The sequence below is a fragment of the Pomacea canaliculata genome, linkage group LG4, assembly GCF_003073045.1.
Source record: "Pomacea canaliculata isolate SZHN2017 linkage group LG4, ASM307304v1, whole genome shotgun sequence".
NCBI lineage: Eukaryota > Metazoa > Mollusca > Gastropoda > Architaenioglossa > Ampullariidae > Pomacea > Pomacea canaliculata.
In genome coordinates, this window is record NC_037593.1 from 23,253,991 (window position 1) to 23,270,640 (window position 16,650).

At 36.0% G+C, this 16,650-nt stretch overlaps 3 protein-coding genes across 4 annotated transcripts; 2 read left to right on the forward strand and 1 right to left on the reverse strand.

Moving 5' to 3' along the window:
- Positions 1-2: 2 nt before the first annotated feature.
- On the forward strand, positions 3-2,791 carry LOC112562110 (protein-lysine methyltransferase METTL21D-like). The gene is made up of 4 exons (XM_025235124.1): positions 3-267; positions 741-927; positions 1,286-1,405; positions 2,151-2,791. The coding sequence occupies exons 1-4, from the start codon at positions 23-25 to the stop codon at positions 2,307-2,309; spliced, it is 711 nt and encodes a 236-aa protein (XP_025090909.1). The 5' UTR covers positions 3-22; the 3' UTR covers positions 2,310-2,791.
- Positions 2,488-5,597, reverse strand: LOC112562111 (radial spoke head 1 homolog). Its single transcript, XM_025235126.1, is given in 4 exon segments — positions 2,488-3,533; positions 4,442-4,681; positions 4,957-5,046; positions 5,497-5,597. Coding segments are annotated over 4 exon segments (426 nt in total). The 5' UTR covers positions 5,504-5,597; the 3' UTR covers positions 2,488-3,444.
- A 142-nt stretch (positions 5,598-5,739) lies between these two features.
- On the forward strand, positions 5,740-16,278 carry LOC112562108 (dihydrolipoyllysine-residue acetyltransferase component of pyruvate dehydrogenase complex, mitochondrial-like). 2 transcript variants are annotated; one of them, XM_025235122.1, is made up of 12 exons: positions 5,740-5,938; positions 7,383-7,462; positions 7,865-8,091; positions 8,983-9,261; positions 9,752-9,898; positions 11,293-11,378; positions 11,618-11,758; positions 12,621-12,702; positions 12,987-13,067; positions 13,207-13,281; positions 13,542-13,606; positions 14,137-16,278. In XM_025235122.1, exons 3-12 carry the CDS (start codon positions 7,915-7,917, stop codon positions 14,264-14,266), a joined length of 1,263 nt encoding a protein of 420 aa, XP_025090907.1. In that variant the 5' UTR covers positions 5,740-5,938; positions 7,383-7,462; positions 7,865-7,914; the 3' UTR covers positions 14,267-16,278. The 2 variants fall into 2 exon arrangements, with proteins under 2 accessions (XP_025090907.1, XP_025090906.1); XM_025235121.1 differs by having other exon boundaries at positions 7,868-8,091.
- The last annotated feature ends 372 nt before the right edge of the window (positions 16,279-16,650 follow it).

Here is a 16,650-nt window from a genome sequence, read left to right on the forward strand (position 1 = left end):
TGTGCATTGTCTCCCTTGTAACATGTCCGCGTCATTCGATCTGTCGCGTTTGTTTGTTCGTCAGTACGAGCGAAACGACAACAAATTGTTGCAGTTTCATCAATGTGAAGTTGGTGATGTAGGATGCGTCGTTTGGGACGCAGCTTTAGTTCTCAGTAAATATCTGGAGACTGCGGACTTTAATTATGGGCATGCTTTGATATCGAAAGTTATAGTGGAACTCGGGGCAGGAACTGGCGCTGTAGGCCTTGTTGCTGCGAGCTTTGGGTGATTCACGCTAGTACATCACTATTAAGTTCTTCATAAATTACAAATAGCTATTATAAGTCAGCTGGGCACAGTTTTTGTTTAATTTTAACAACTTTATTGGATGCCACTAATGTGAATAAAGTAATGAACCAGTACATGTAAATTAAAGCATAAATTTATTAGGTATAGCATAACAAATTGTATCAAATTTAGTATTATTAATATAGACTAATAGAACTCAATGCATTGTTATCCTTTTTAACACTGAAGTATAAGCAGACTTAAAGAAATTTCTTCTAGGCCTTCAAGTGCAAATAGTAATCATCACAAAATGTAGTAAGAAAAAGAAGCAATATCCCACTTTTTGAAATTAAAGGCACTATATGTGATTAAAGTAATTGTTAAATATAATCGTTTGTTCTTAAACAAATATTGCCTCCTTTAAGTAACTTATTATAAAATTCAAGTGTTGTAATTACTTTTTGAAACAGGGCAAGAGTTACCATTACAGATTTGCCAGAGTTCATTCCTCTACTGGAATACAACATACAGGCAAATCGATCTTCCATAGCTGGCAACATTCATGCCCATCCTTTGATATGGGGTATACAGACAATGAAAGACATTCCTAGAGAACCAGATTATATTTTATTGGCCGACTGCATTTACTATGAAGAGGTGAAAGCTTTGCTTATTTTCCACTGAGTAAGATCCTTACACTACAAGGTATTATATTTAATAATGCCAGTTAAGTAATCTTTTACATTTTAACTGCACTATATATAATTTTGCATTTGTTAGATCTTAATATAAAAAAGTATACATTTCTATCACCAAAAACTACAGTCTCAACTTAATTGTCATCTTGCCAGCCCTGCCACTCACTAAACTTAGTAGCAGAACAGAGTTATAAATTATATGCCTTCTTGCCCAACTTTTGTGTTTGACAGATGGTAGTGAAAAATAAAGGGCTGTAGATAATTTTTCTCAACCATTTTCTTTTAGGTATGTTTAATAATTGTTATAATTTCCTTAGTCTTTGGAACCCCTAGTCAGCACTATTTCTTCACTGTGTGGAAAACAAACAGAAGTCCTCTGTTGTTATGAAAAACGAAATTCAGGCAAAAAACCGGAGTTGGAAAAACGTTTCTTTGAGGTGAGCATTCTGATGGCTTATGGACACTAATAATATGTAAAGGGACCCAAGAAATACATTTTAGATTATAGCTTTGTTAGTACATATATACTGTAGTAGTAAAATTATTAATGCTAAGTCTCATTTATTGAACCAGTGGCAATGGCCAATACAGCAAGGATTAACTTTTGTGGGTTCAGATCTTTTCTCGGTCACAATTTTTCTTTCTCTGCATATGGCACCTGTTTGCAGGGCTAGTTGCTTTGCTGTGATAAGACTTATTTTCTGGATCAGCATAATTTACCACCTCTTGTTTTTTTTATCTGAGATAAGGTTTGAATGCTTCAGTAAGCTATACTTTGATGATGAAAATGATGCAATAACATATCACATAGATGATATTAATAGTCACTTTTTTTGGTCTAAAAGCAATAATCAGCTCTAAGCAGATTTTGTAAGTGGTGATATACACATTTACAATAAATTATATCATAAGATCACAGGCTATGATTTCATTTTGGGTTACTTCCCCACCTGACTGCAAAACTTATTTTGGACATTGGATATAATTTTTAAAAAAAAGAATCAAATGAGATATGAAAGGAAAGAAGAGCGGCTTTTCTGTGTTTAAATCATCATTTAAAGTGTTTTTGCGATAAATTCACTCAACTTAATATTGTACTTTTTATTAGTATTTGTTGGGGCCTGATAATCACCTAAGTATGTCGCCAGCAATGAGTTACTTAAACATTGTATCATGTTGCAGCTGATTCATTCATCATTTGATGTTGAAGAAATTCCTCAAGAGAGGCAAGACCAACATTTCTGCAGTGATGACATCCATATATTTAAATTTCAAATGGAAAGAAACCATGGAATGTTGAAGTCAAAAGTACCACAACAGTTGAGCCACTTTACACACTGAGAATATAATACTGAAGGGAGCAGAATATAGATTGAACTAAGATTTTTTAATTTTTGTAGATATTGAGCAAAATTTGTAAATACTAGAAAACTATTAGATTTTGGAATCTTGACATGTTTTACTATTAATATTTGTAATAAACTTAGTATAGATTTAAAATGGTATTTTTTTTTTTTTGTCTTTTGTGCACGACAAGTGACCAGAGAGCAGAAGAATATATGTGTATAGGCAGCATGCATGCATTTGTTGTGCCATGATATAATTGAGTGTCACAAGGAACAAATTCTAATGAGACCCTTTCTCTCACACACACGCATGCAAAAAGGAAGGAAGTTAAGGTTGACATACATCTACACTATGCAATCATATGTTCAATCTCAGTTTGAAGAATCTGTTCTTTTCTCCGAATTTTTCAGTTATTGATGTTAAAGTTTTTAAGGAGAACATTCATTTTATTACAGTTTGGGTTTTTTAAACTACAACATTAATAGCACTGTCTGTATATGCATGCACACACGCATTTCCCACTACTCCCACATGTGCATACATAGCAAGATGATCAGCATGATTGTTTCCTCATGAATGTACACATGATCTAAGTCACACTTAATTTATCATTTTTATGGTATTTTTATTTGTAAATACACTACACAACAAAATAATCATGAATACACTGCACAAAAAAGTTGTGTGTTTACTGACAGTTTCAGGCTGTATAAAGATGTAAAATCTATAAAGTTTTTGGGACTTTTAGAGTTTATAATATCTTATTTGATTCTATCATGTTATAATTAAATATCTCAAAAAGGGATGCAGGCAGCAGGGAAACTGCAATCTAGCACTTACTACTCTTGTTGCTCCTTCATGCAGGAAATAAAACCAATAAGTGCACTAAAATATTGTGATGTCTTAAAAATTATTTTATGCACAAAATTTGGCATGTACTGAAGTAAACACTGTGTTAATATTTAGTATACAGGCCAAATGGAATTTCCACATCTGTCATGAAAAATCACCACAGATGACAATAAAGTTCTCATCTGTGGTGTGGTGACTTTTTGTGACACAGTTGTTCCAGGTCATAATAATTCTCTAAAGTCCACATTAAATTTAAGCTGGTCTATTCATATTCAGCTTAAACAGTAAACCTAATGCAGCCTTGTAACGAAATATCCAGTCCACTGTTGTGATTTCTGTGTCTGTGAACTCCCCTTCCCTTCAAGCCTGTCAGAGGAAAAATAGATTAATTGTTTTAATAATAACTGATAATGATTAGTTCTAGATATATATATACACATGTATCTTATCAAGGAGCCTGTCACCAATACAGTGAGGATTGGTTACCTGGGGTACAGATCTCACTCGATTTTTTTTTTTCTTTGCATGTGGCCTATGTTTACAGGGTTGGCAAAGAATTTTTACTTTTGTGCTGTCCCAGCTGGATAATTACAATTCTGTGCTTGTCAATCTTCCTAGCTGTTTACTAGACAAATTTCAATGACCTCAGAATAATGGCATTTCATATTTTCTTGCATATGAAAAAAGTAGACATGCTACATATCTAACTACACCACCTTCACTGGGATGCCAGTTCAAGCTTGGATTAAGTACAAGATTATTACATTGTGCTACATTGTCTTCATGGCCTCACTCCACATTACCTGTTTTGAGGTGCTGAGTTGGTCTCTATGGTCTGATTCTATTGTCCTCCTTTTTATGCCATGCATCAGATGGGAGAAATTTTTGGCAAATGCTCTCTTCCTTCCCATTTTATCCCCCTTTCTCTTGATAAGTCTATGTTCGGAAGCAAATCCTTCCTCAAAACCACTATTTTTAAGAAATAATCAAGTGTACTTTTCATTCACTCCTCAGTTGTTATCTTTCTCCATGCACTCTGTTCATTTTGCCATGGTGTCATCTGTTTGCTGATTATTATGTTTCTTTTATGACTGTTGGTTCATTTCCAGTCTATTGTGCATGGCATATTAAGCATGCATTCACATGGTGAACTGTGCTTTATAAATTCAATTATTATAATACATGCAAAAAAATTGTATCATGAGGTAGCAAGGTTGTATGGCAATAATATGAATTAATGATGATTCTAATTCAGTCATTTTACTTTTTCATACCTGTTTTCAACAAAGTTTCCTTTATAATAGAGCCATTAGGCCATGTATATTTGCCCCTGCCATGGAACTGGTTGTTGATAAACTCTCCTTCATAAGTGGCACCTGACGGATGTGTCAACTTGCCTGTGCATTCATTTATCTCTTACCACTGTCCCTCATAAGTTATGCCATCACTTGTGGAGTGTTTTCCTTTGCCAGTTCTTTCTACTGAACCCTCTTGTGTTGCTATACATTCTCCTTCTGAGAAAGAGAATATGGAATGAAAATTTTAAAGAACTGTGTATCTATGCATAGCACAATTTCAGATATAATATTACTTTTAAAAACTTTTAAGTACGAGAATACAATGAAATTAAAGAAACTAAAAACAAAACAAAAAAACCAAGTCTAAGGGTACTAACAGTATCCATTCATGTAATTTAACTTTCATCATGATATATACACAAGAGCTACATGGCTAATCATTAGAAATATAGCATGAAAATTATAGTTTATTAATATGACAAGGCACACACCGTATCTGTCGCCATTTGGAAATACGTATGTTTTAATTGTTATCTGTGGAAGAGCTTGTTCCTTTTTCTTTTCTGCTGGTTTTTTCACAGCTGCAAAATTATACAACTGATTCTGAGATTAATAGCATCAATAAAATATGAACTACACAATATTACTATTCTAAATAAATCACAGGGCTTCTGCTTACGCAAAAAATTGCGTACAGTACGCATTAAAAGTTCGGAGGACCTCTTCAATTTTCGTCAATGGGGTCCCCTTCAAATTTGGGCGAAGAACAGGGACCCCTTAAAAATCTGAAGAAGGGGTCCCTGGGACCCCAAAGAATTTAGCTTTAGCAGAAGCCCTGAATCAAGAGTTTAAAAAATCGTATCTACAAAACCAAAAGTTAATCATATGCAGAATCGCTATATTCCCGCAGCAAAGGAATGTGAAGCCAAATCTTTAATCTTGAAATGGCACATTTCTTTTACTTTGTACTCCTTGATCGTATATATCCTAAGTATACAGTACATAAATAATGCGTTTTATGTAGATCAAACCTGGCATTTTGTAAAAACAACACCTTTCAAATGACTCAAGGAATCGAAAGTTATCGGCTCCCTATGCCGCATTTGTAAACAACGTCTATGGCAATCGAGAAGAAGTTGTGTTAAAGTTTCGTATTATCAGAGTAGCATATCCTTAAATGGAGTAAAATATAATATTATTCAATTTAGCTCTGATAATGTTTGATTATTGCAATTCTGCATTAAAGACGTAATTTAGTTTTCTAGCTTTACTTAATCGCTGATTCGAGGCTTTGTTGCTGACCTTGCGTGCAATAAGAGGTGAGGTCAAGTTGGTGGTGTGTGATAACCTCAGAAAACATGAATCGTTCGTCCGTTTTCTTTCGATATATTCTTAGACAGTCCTCCCAGAAACGGACTGGGGCACTTTCGATGAGATGCATTTGCTCAAAAGTTGCTAACCACCAAGTTCAAGGTAAGCCTTAGGGTTAAATGTATTTTCTGATAAGTTATGTCCGTTGTTTAGTTCCTGTTCGGCTTACTTAGACATAAAAACATCTTGTATGTGCATAATATTAACTTCCATTGATGTAAGTTACTGGTTGAGAAAAATTGGCCATGTTTATGGATTTGATTGCAAGTATCTAAGAAGGTCGGTGCTTGCATTCAGTTTTGTTCACGGCCTTAGCTGAATGGAAAATTAACTCGTGTCAATTTTCTCCCTTTAGTGAGTTAGGTCGTATTTAAGGCATTGAAAATACCTTTTGTTTTAGAGGAATGTGCCGATGGTTCCCATCTTTCGTTTTCTTGATATTGTATTTGAATTAGAAAGCGCAATCACTCCAGATCCGATCACATTCACAAGATGTGTGTGCCCTTTCATGTATGCGAATAACTGTACGGATGAATGCGTTTTTCTGGTTGCACCACTAAGACAGGATTGGCTGTCCTGGGCTCAGATCTCGTATTTGGACAAGTTGTTCTTTCTACATCTGTATTGAGGGTGTATGTCATTGTATTCATAACAACGATTGTTCATGCCCTCAGCTAAAGGTAAAGTTGTTCAGGTGCTTGTACAGACCAAGGTATCAAGTACAGTTCCACTGAACATGGGCTAGAGCTGTTTCAGTTTTTATACGTTGTTTGAAATTAGGATCAGAATTATATGAATTATGTGAATTATGTGCATTTGTATTTAGTTACTTCTGGTATGTACGATATCTAGAAAAGTTGTTGAATAATGTGTGATTTTATTTTACAATATAATAATAATCTTATATAGAGCCATACCCTAGCTCTATGGGACTTCAAAAAAAAAAAACAACCCAACATTGCAATCAAAGCTGTATATGTTCCTATTGACACCACTTTTCTAGTCATAGATAGAAGCAGGACAGACTACATTGATAAACATGACTGTGATCTTATTAAAGAACTACACAAAGAAACCATTATGGCAATAGAGGAGTCAGGCAGTCTGTGGGACAATAGTAGCTGTAGATGAAAATCAAGAGGCCGCAGATGAGCAAACTGTTATTCACAATGTAGAAGAAGTGAGTGTGTGTCAAGTAATAGGCACAAAACTCACAACAGGTCAACATAGACAACCACAAATACAGAAAGCTAGACCCCACTCAACTGGTAAAGCAAAGGAACTTCACTATTGTCAACAGATAATAGAAAGTCTTGGTGAAAGGATTATGCAAAGTTGTCTGCTAATGTTTATAAAATTGTCTGATTTGATTGGGTATTAGTGTTCAGGTGATGTAATCTAACATTTTGTTAGCTGCTTCTCAGTCTACCCCTGTTGTGTTATTCTAAAGCCTTGATCGTTCCAAATTATATACATTATTGTTAGTAACAAGTTTTCTTTGATAATAATTTGTCATAATATTATCATATTGTTCTTCATCTTGCAGGCTTTTGATACAAGCAACAAAGCCTCACAAGCATTTGACAGCTATTAGGTTTGGCTATCATGTACGATTTTATAGTTCAGGTAAGAGCTAAAGTAAGTGCATCATAGAGCAAGTGATAGCACAAATGTTACAAATCAATAGCTTCTTCTGTGTCTTTATTAAATATTTATATATTTTAAAATATCAAAATAGTATGGTCCCCTTTAAATGGATAAGACGGAAAACAAAATCACATTAATAGTAAATTATTATAAGCTAGAAACCCTCAGGGCTTCTGCTTATGCAAAAAATTGCGTATAGTACGCATTAAAAGTTTGGAGGACCCCTTCAATTTTCGTCAATGGGGTCCCATTCAAATTTGGGCGAAGAACAGGGACCCCTTAAAAATTTGAAAAAGGGGTCCCTGGGACCCCAAAGAATTTAGCCTTAGCAGAAGCCCTGACCCCTATCTCAATAATTTTTCATTTATTGTATGATCTTAGCAGATCTGCCCAGTCACTCCAAAGTCACACTGCCAGCCCTCTCTCCTACAATGGAAACTGGAACCATTTCCAGCTGGCAGAAAAAGGAGGGAGATAAGGTGTCAGAAGGTGATTTGCTGGCGGAGATTGAGACTGACAAAGCAACTGTGGGCTTCGAATCTAGTGAGGAGGGCTATCTCGCCAAAATTTGTGTCCCTGAGGGTACAAAAGAAGTTCCCCTAGGCAAGGTAAGTTATGCAAATTTTTTTTTAAATTTAAGAAAATGGACTCTGAGATGCAGAAATAAGATTTAGGTTAAAAAGTTTCTTGCACATAAAGAATGTTTAAAACCTGATTTTCACATGGGCTGATTCAAACTCTTTTTGCGTGTATATTGGCCCACACTTTGTGGCTTTACCTTAGACACATAGTATGTATGTGTGTGACATAAATATATTTTTATGAATGTAGACTTAAAACAGGAAAATGTCTATAATTATGCCCGCTGAAGCATTTCCAAACACAGCTATCTCCATTAGACCATAACAAAATTAAGTGACAAGAAGTTTAAAAGTTTCCTATTGCAACTTCTGTTTGGTTTAAAAATTGTAACAACCAACAATTCAAAGATGAAGTGCTAAACTGCAGAGGCTGGTATCCAGTAAATGCAATACTTTCATTTTTTTTAATTACCATGTTCATTTATTTCTACTTGATGCGTGACTTCTGTATGCAAGACTAGACTATTATGTCTAGTATGACATTGTCTGTGACATTGTCTGTTACCATATGTGGAAGAAACTTTTTCAAAATTCCCGCTTTTCGATTTACAGAAAAGTGCAAGATGGGTTGAAGTACAAACAGTTGATTTCTGCTTATTTTATAAATTGCTTATAAGTTTAGGGCAGTTGGTGACATAGTGGCTAAAGCACCTATCACCATTTTAAGAGTCTACCATAATTGTATGAAATTTAGTCAGGGTTTTTCCTTGTATTGTTGATTCTTTTTCTTTATTTCCTCATGCTGACAGAAATTAAAATTTATAGGCACCTGTGAAACTTAAATTTAAAAAAAAAAAAACAGAACAATTATATCTTTCACATAGATATTTAAAAACAAAGGGTAATAAATATGTACAGGTGGTATGTATTATTGTCAACAATAAAGAGGATGTGGCAGCATTCAAGGACTATGTGCCTAGCCCAGAAGATGATGTCAAAATTGGGGGAAGTGGTGCACCTGCAGCTGTTAAACAGCCAGAACCAGCTGCTCCTGCACCCCCTGCACCACTCCCACCAACAGCTGTATCTCCTCCAACAGCTGCACCAACAGTTGCACCACCAGCAGCATCAGGAGTCCGGGTGTTTGCGACACCTTTCGCCAAAACACTTGCATCTGAAAAAGGCATTGATCTAAAGGTGAGTGCAACAGAAAATAAAAGGCCTGTGTAAACAAGTGTAAATTAAAGGAAACTCTTTGTAAACATAAAAATGAAACTTGCATTTTCTAGCAGCTTAATGAAAAATAGAACTGTCATTGCTCTGTCAAAATGTGTTATATTTTGGGGGGAAGAAAGGCATGTATAGACTGACCTAGATGTTTAATTTTTGCTATCACTAAATCCACAGCCAGTTTAAGAGCTTTGATTACATGTTAACGAATCCTTACTATAGAAGCCTGCTTTTGTTAAAAAGAAAATGATGATGTGAAATTTTCCATAATGCAGGTAAGAATTCCTGTGTGGAATAACTAAATATTTTGGGAATGAGTGTCTTGTAATGAACTAAACTTGATCTGTTGAAAATGTTTGCGCTTGGGTTAGCTTTTGGATAAAGTCTTTTTACAACATGTTTGTGAAAAGTGCAGCCTGAAAATATAAGAAATGGGTTAAAATTGTGCATATTACAGCAAGTGAGAGGAAGTGGTCCTGAGGGCCAGATAAGAGCAGCTGATCTGGCAGGCATCTCACCTGGTGCACCTGCTGCTACTGTTGCTGCACCTGTTGGCCTGCCAGGGCAACTCTTCATTGACATACCTTTAAACAACATCAGACAGGTCAGTATGCTTACTGATACATTGTCAGGACACACCACACTGAGTCAAGTCTCAGTCACTGATACATGTTCTTTCTTTCAACACAGAACAAACATCTCTGCCTGTGGGCTTCCCAGAATTATTTTGAAAGTTGCCCAAATAGGTTTTTTACTGGCTTAGTTTCTCTTTTTTTCTTTGGTTCTTTTCTGGAATATTCTTTTCTTATTTGTTTGTGATTTTCTTTAATACTGTTTTCTTTTTTTCTAAGCCAATTCTCTGGTAAAACATTAACAGCAGTTATAAAAGGCCACACATATTACCTAAGAACTCTAATAACTATAAAATACCAGGCAGTTCTGAAAACACATAAATATATATAGATGTCTTTCTATCTTCAAAATCTCTCACTATAATACTTTATAATACTTAATAATTCCACTCTTACAATCTCTCATCCACGAGCACACAGTTTGTATAATATGCATGGGCCCCTTGGGCTATTATCTGCATTCAGTCTCTCAGCGAACAGAGTATTTAACTGTTTGAGAATGGATCTAAGCCTGTTGAATACTCTTTGAATATTTTGAGCAACTTACATTAAGGCTGGGACCTATGCCTCTGGTAGTTCTGCCTTCGGAAACTGGGTGCTGGGTGGGGGAGAACCACTGTAGTTCTGACTCGATGCATTAATCCACCATTGATTTGAAATGAAGACTGTTGGATGATTCACCTACTTCTAGTGTGCCTTGGCATGTAGCTTCTTTGCTTGTTCTCCCCTAAGTAATTCTTAATAAATTAATTCATATCCAGATATAACTTTCATTTCTCTTTTGTGCCACATTCAACTAAATCTCTCTCCTATGCAGTTATTATAAATTTTCTTACTGCATAATACCAATTTGTTTGCTCAGTCACATGTTAAATAGTTCAAAGTTTTGAAATGTAAATAGATAACAAATAGAGAGTTTACATAGGTTACCTTGGCTAGGCAAGAAACTACTTCTGATACAATGACTTCTGTTCTTGTCTTTTTTTATCATACATATCACGCTCCCTCTTGGGTCATGTCAGCAATCTGTAATCTCATTCACTTACATACTCCCTTAACTAGTGCTCGCTTCAACTTCCACACTTTCTATTCTGTCCATACACACTCACCTACACACCTAAACTGCATTCTTAATATGCTGTAAAACAATTTTCATGTTAGTACATGCATGGGGATGTCCACACACTAATGATCCAAAGGAGCTTTAACTAGTTGTATAGTTGTTGTTTTTTTAAACAAATGATGTCATGCGATAATTATATATCCTAACACATGATGTTGCTGCTGATGATAGTGTTGTATGCTGCATTCAATTTTACTGACATGTGAACCCTAGAACTGTTTTGTATGTCTGCTGTCTTTGCAGGTGATTGCAAAACGTCTAACCTTGTCAAAGCAGACTATTCCTCATTATTACTTGACTGTTGATGTGAAGGTAGATAATATTTTAAGGTGAGAGAAAGGACAGCTTTTTCAAAAATTTCTAATTAATTCACAATAATCTCTAGAACTGAAACACAGGGATGTCATTAAAGCTGATACACAGTGATATTTCTGTAGCTGATACCTTTGCTATTTCTGTAGCTGATACACAGTCATATCTCTATAGCAGAAGGTGCTAGATCAGTGAAATTTGTTGTATTTCTCTTAATGACATGTAATGGTTATCTCTCCTGGTTTCCTTGCTTTAGAGTTCGAAAGGACCTGAATGAAATCTTGTCGAAGAGTGGTGTGAAACTGTCTGTGAATGACTTCATCATCAAGGCCAGTGCCTTGGCTTGCAAAAAAGTTCCACAAGCCAACTCCTCCTGGCAGGACACTTTTATCCGACAGTAGGTGCCTTATAATAAGCTTTTATCAGCTTAAATTTAACCCTTAAAGGCACATTATTTTAGCATCTTTTGTTTCAGCAACAAAGAACATTCCATTTTGACAACACTTTTCAAGAGAGTAAATATCTTTTTGTTTTAGCAGTGACGTAATCTTGACAGATCGTAGAATTGTTTTATGATAACCCTAGTTACATGATTATCTGATTAATATGTACATGAAAAGAAATCCCAGTGTCGTAGGGATTAATAACAATAAAGTGTTTATTATTCCAGCTGTAAGTTGCAAATGCTCCTATCCACACCATTGTACCACTCATAGAACAGATCGTATAGGGGCCAATCATTTTTACTGCTCATGGAGCAAGTCTGCAGAATGCTTCTTTGAAAATACCATGATGAGTTCATAAAGCATAGAAAGGGAAGCAGTGTCAGCTTGTCATCACATATATTGTTGTGGTCTGAAGCTATACGCATTGTTGAAACACTGCAATAATCTTCTGCAGAAATTATACCATGGAAACAGATTTCTATTTCTTGCAAAAGTACCAAATCAATTCACCTGTTCACAATAGTTCACTGTTAAAATGGTGTAAATGCAGTGGTGTAGCATCTTTTCACAGATTCAGATTTTTAGGAGTTACAGTTCCATTGTAGTTCATGTCTACGAAGTCATTATTGATTAGTGATAAAAGCAGATCGGTTAATACACAGAATAGTCTTGTCCATAGATCAAGTCACCCATAGATCACTACTTGATATGTGAGGTATGTCAACCGAGGAGTAAAAGTTTTTTGAGGGAGACATGGTGATGTTAAAATTTTCATGGACAAAGAAGTAATATTGGTTTTTTCCCTGTGCACAGGTATAATAGTGTGGATGTGAATGTTGCTGTGGCCACAGACAATGGCCTCATCACGCCTATAGTCTTTGGTGCTGATGCCAAGGTCAGAATTTTGTTGTAACCTTAAGTAAATCTTACATAATCTTTTCATAAGTAAACACCTTGTAACAGCTGAAGAAAGAATTTTTAGATGCACCATAAAGATCCTGCATGCTTCCAAGCCTGGATTATTTTTATGATTTATTTATGTACTCTCAGTTTGTGTAAAAATTCAGTTTGTGTGCTTTTTCTTTTCTGGAGTATGTATTTATTAAACAAATTATTTTATTTACCTTATTTATATTTACCTTTGTCCATGCTGATGATATGCATTTTGCATGTGTGCAGGGACTAGCAGATATAGCAACAGATGTAGCTTCACTGGCAGCCAAGGCACGAGAAGGGAAACTGAAACCTCAAGAATTTCAGGTGATCTTATAATTGAAGACTTTTATAGTTTATTTATACTTGGGAGAAATCAATGAAGTGCTGTTTTTATGCTGACTTCGATGACTATAATCTTGCATGCCGTCAGTAATTATATCAATTTCTCATTCTGATATTGCAGGGTGGCACTTTCACCATCTCAAACCTTGGAATGTTTGGTATCAAGCAGTTTGCTGCAGTCATCAACCCCCCTCAGGTCTTTGATGCTTCTTCATTTTAGGCAGTTTTAAAGTGCATTCATGACATTGTCGCATATCTTGATTGTAGACCACTGGATTATGACAGATTAGATTGTAATTTCTTGATGAGAGGCTTTCTAATCTTAGAAGATTTTCCATAATCAGAGCTAATGAGTTGGAAAGGCTGACGTCACTTTCCAGAATTGTTTTATTGTAATGCTAGCAGTAACATGCTGTCAGACTTGCGTTCTGAGTCTTTAGATTGTTTTCTCTGCAGTCTTGCATTTTGGCTGTGGGTGGTGCTGACAAACGCTTGGTTGTATCAGAAGACTCTGATTCAGGGTGAGTTTTTTTATTATTATTTTTACAGAAGAACAATTGTTAAAAAAATAAATGAAAATCATGCAGGCAGTTTTTTTCCTAGGAAAGAAAAATCACCATTAAATGTTATTAGATTTTGACCCTAAAAGTAGCACAAGCAGGCCAGAGTTTGTGTGTATCCCTGTCACTTCTTTGTTGTTCTTAATGTCAAGTATTGTCAAATACATGATCATGTGGTTATAAAAGAGTTTTACTTTCCCCAGATAAGGTTTTTATGATCACCTCATACTGATTGATTTAACAGCCAGTTACATGAGATGTGTAAAAGCCCGTTAGTGTTGCAGTTAACCTTTGTGTATTGCATCCTATAAACAGATAGATGTCATTTGCCCTAAACTTACCAGTAATCTTTACTAAGCATCTACAGATAATAGAATTTGCTGTTATCTCAGAGTTCAGAGACAGGAAACACCTCAAATCCAGCCATGCATAATCCCTCTTAAAGGTTATAATGATGTTAATTTTTTTCTTGTTGGTGGTTGTTTCACCAGATTCCGCACTGCTACTGTGATGACTGTGACACTGAGCTGTGATCATCGAGTTGTGGATGGTGCAGTGGGTGCCCAGTGGCTGGCAGAATTCCGCAAATTGTTAGAACAACCAGAAACAATGTTGCTGTAGGGCTTCTGTAAAATTGTGCTTGGTTGCCATAAAGTGATGATATTGACAATAATACCAACACATGAGATACTGTTTGCTGCCACATTCTGTCAGCAGAACATGTGTCTCTCTTCTACATAATTTGGGAATGCTTGGTGAATACCACATGTAAATGACTTCTTGTTTTTGGGATGCCTGAATAGTATTTTTGACTTCTTTTCAGTAGCTGGTAGCTTAAAATGAATTTGAAACATTGTATTTCTAATGATGTAGCTTCTTTGGTTATGGGGAAAAGATCATGGATGTCAAAGTGACATATAATTACAGGGTACTTATGTGAGCCACTACAAAAACAAATCCATTTGACCCTATTTGGCATTTAAATTGAGGTTTTTAGTTTATTTTCAATAGAAAAGTACTGTTGGGGAATTAAAGGCCGAAGTCGTCCCTCCTGAGTGAAGTGAGTGGTATCGCCCGTGCGAGGGAAGGTAGGAGTACACGTGGTGCGGAATACTAGCGTCCAGTCGTCTTCAATTACACCACCGGGTACTCCTACCTTCCTTCGCACGGGCGAAACCATTTCAAAACACGCCCACTTCGACTTCGGCCTTTAAGTAGCAAGGGATACAAGCTGACATACATTTGTTTGATGGCTAGCTGATGTTGCATTTAAAAAAATATATCACAGTAATCAAAAGAACTAGATTTAGTTTTGTTGTTGTAAGCAGTCACTGATGTTATTGCCATAAATTATGGGTTTTAAGATTTATTAAGTAGTTCAGTAGATAATTTTTCTGAAGTATCATTCACATCCCTTGTCTGGTACCAGTTGATGACCAGTTTTGCTGGTCCTCCAGGACTTGTCATTGAGGGAGAACAACAGGATAAATGCGGTGGGATTGCCACATAACTGATATAAATACTGAAGTCCCAACCCAATGTTCCTTCAAGCAGCAAAGCTGTTGAAAACAAATTTGATAGCTGTGATCATGCCCAGAGAGGGGAAAACTATCAATAAAATTGATGAATAGATCTATGAAGAACAACTGTTGACAGAATGTGTATGTTTTCCTCCTCCTTTCTGTTCAAAATGCTTTGTCAGAATCTGGAGTGTATTTCAAGGAATAACTTGAGTAAACTTTTACATTCTCCAACATTGCAAGTGGCTATTTCCCAAGAAATCCAGGTATAAGATAAGTAATAAAGGATGGTGTTTGAGTGCTGAAGGATCATTTTGTGAGTATGGAAAAAAGCATTGAGTAGGCTAGCTAAATGCTAGCAGGAAGTGGGAACCTAATGCACGGCCTTTGTTATGATTCCAAGAACAGATGTGACCCATAACGATTGGAGACGACTGTTGGCAGAATTGGATTTCTGTGTAATGCAAATCATTCACAGTAACTTGTGCATGTCTGCTTCTTTGAACTAAGATTGATGGCGCAGAACAGGCTTCAATGGGAGGCTTGGCGGAACAAAGGGTTGACCTTATCAGTGGTTGTGATCTGGATTTTCGAATGCAGATTAAATCTGGGGGTCTACATGTACAGTGCAAGTTTGAACACTGTACAACCTATCCGCTGTACACCTTGTGTACTCCAAACAAATGTGTTGATACTACTAAGCATAACACAGTTTTACTTTGTTAAAATTTTTGTATATAACCATCTGATATTTTGAGGAGAATGTGTGGCTGCATGTGTTCCTAACGAGAACTTTTGTGACCTCTTTAAAGGCTATGGGTTTTACTTGAGAATAAATAGCATGTTGTATTTTGAGTTCCTGAGGTTCTTTGCACAATTTCCACTACAGGGGAGTGGGGAAAGGTCTTTCATGGACAGTTGTTTGTTCTTCGTGAAATTTTGTTTATGCTTAGTATACAAAAACTGGTTTTAATATTCCAGATGCATGATAAGTTTGCTTGCAGAAACTTTGTTACAAGAGGCCGATTAGTACTGATGCATGAGAGCATTTTGTTCTTAAGGCTTTCACACTTCACAGTGAACATTGAACTCCTAATACAGATTGTATAATGATTTGTTTTCATTTACTGATGCCTTTTGTGGACCAGCAGTACATGTTGCTAAAGGTTCATCCAAGATAATATTAGCGTGTTGCTCAAATGTTCCCTGCCTGCGTAGACTGATTGTCCACGAATGCCTACACACAGACTTGCTGGTGGTGAGATAATCAGGCTCAGCAGTAACAGGTGGTTGTGCTGTTCAGCAATCATGCTTGTTGTGCTTGTCACAATCCCTGTGTAGTGCTGTTGGCATGTTGTTCTCTCTCTCACTCTCTCGGTATAGTGTGTTGTGCTCACCAGGATGCTTGCAAGCAAGACTCAGCAACATTTCTCAGTGGTCAGACAAAAATTTTCATGAAACGTAACATATTTCTGAATGCTCCGT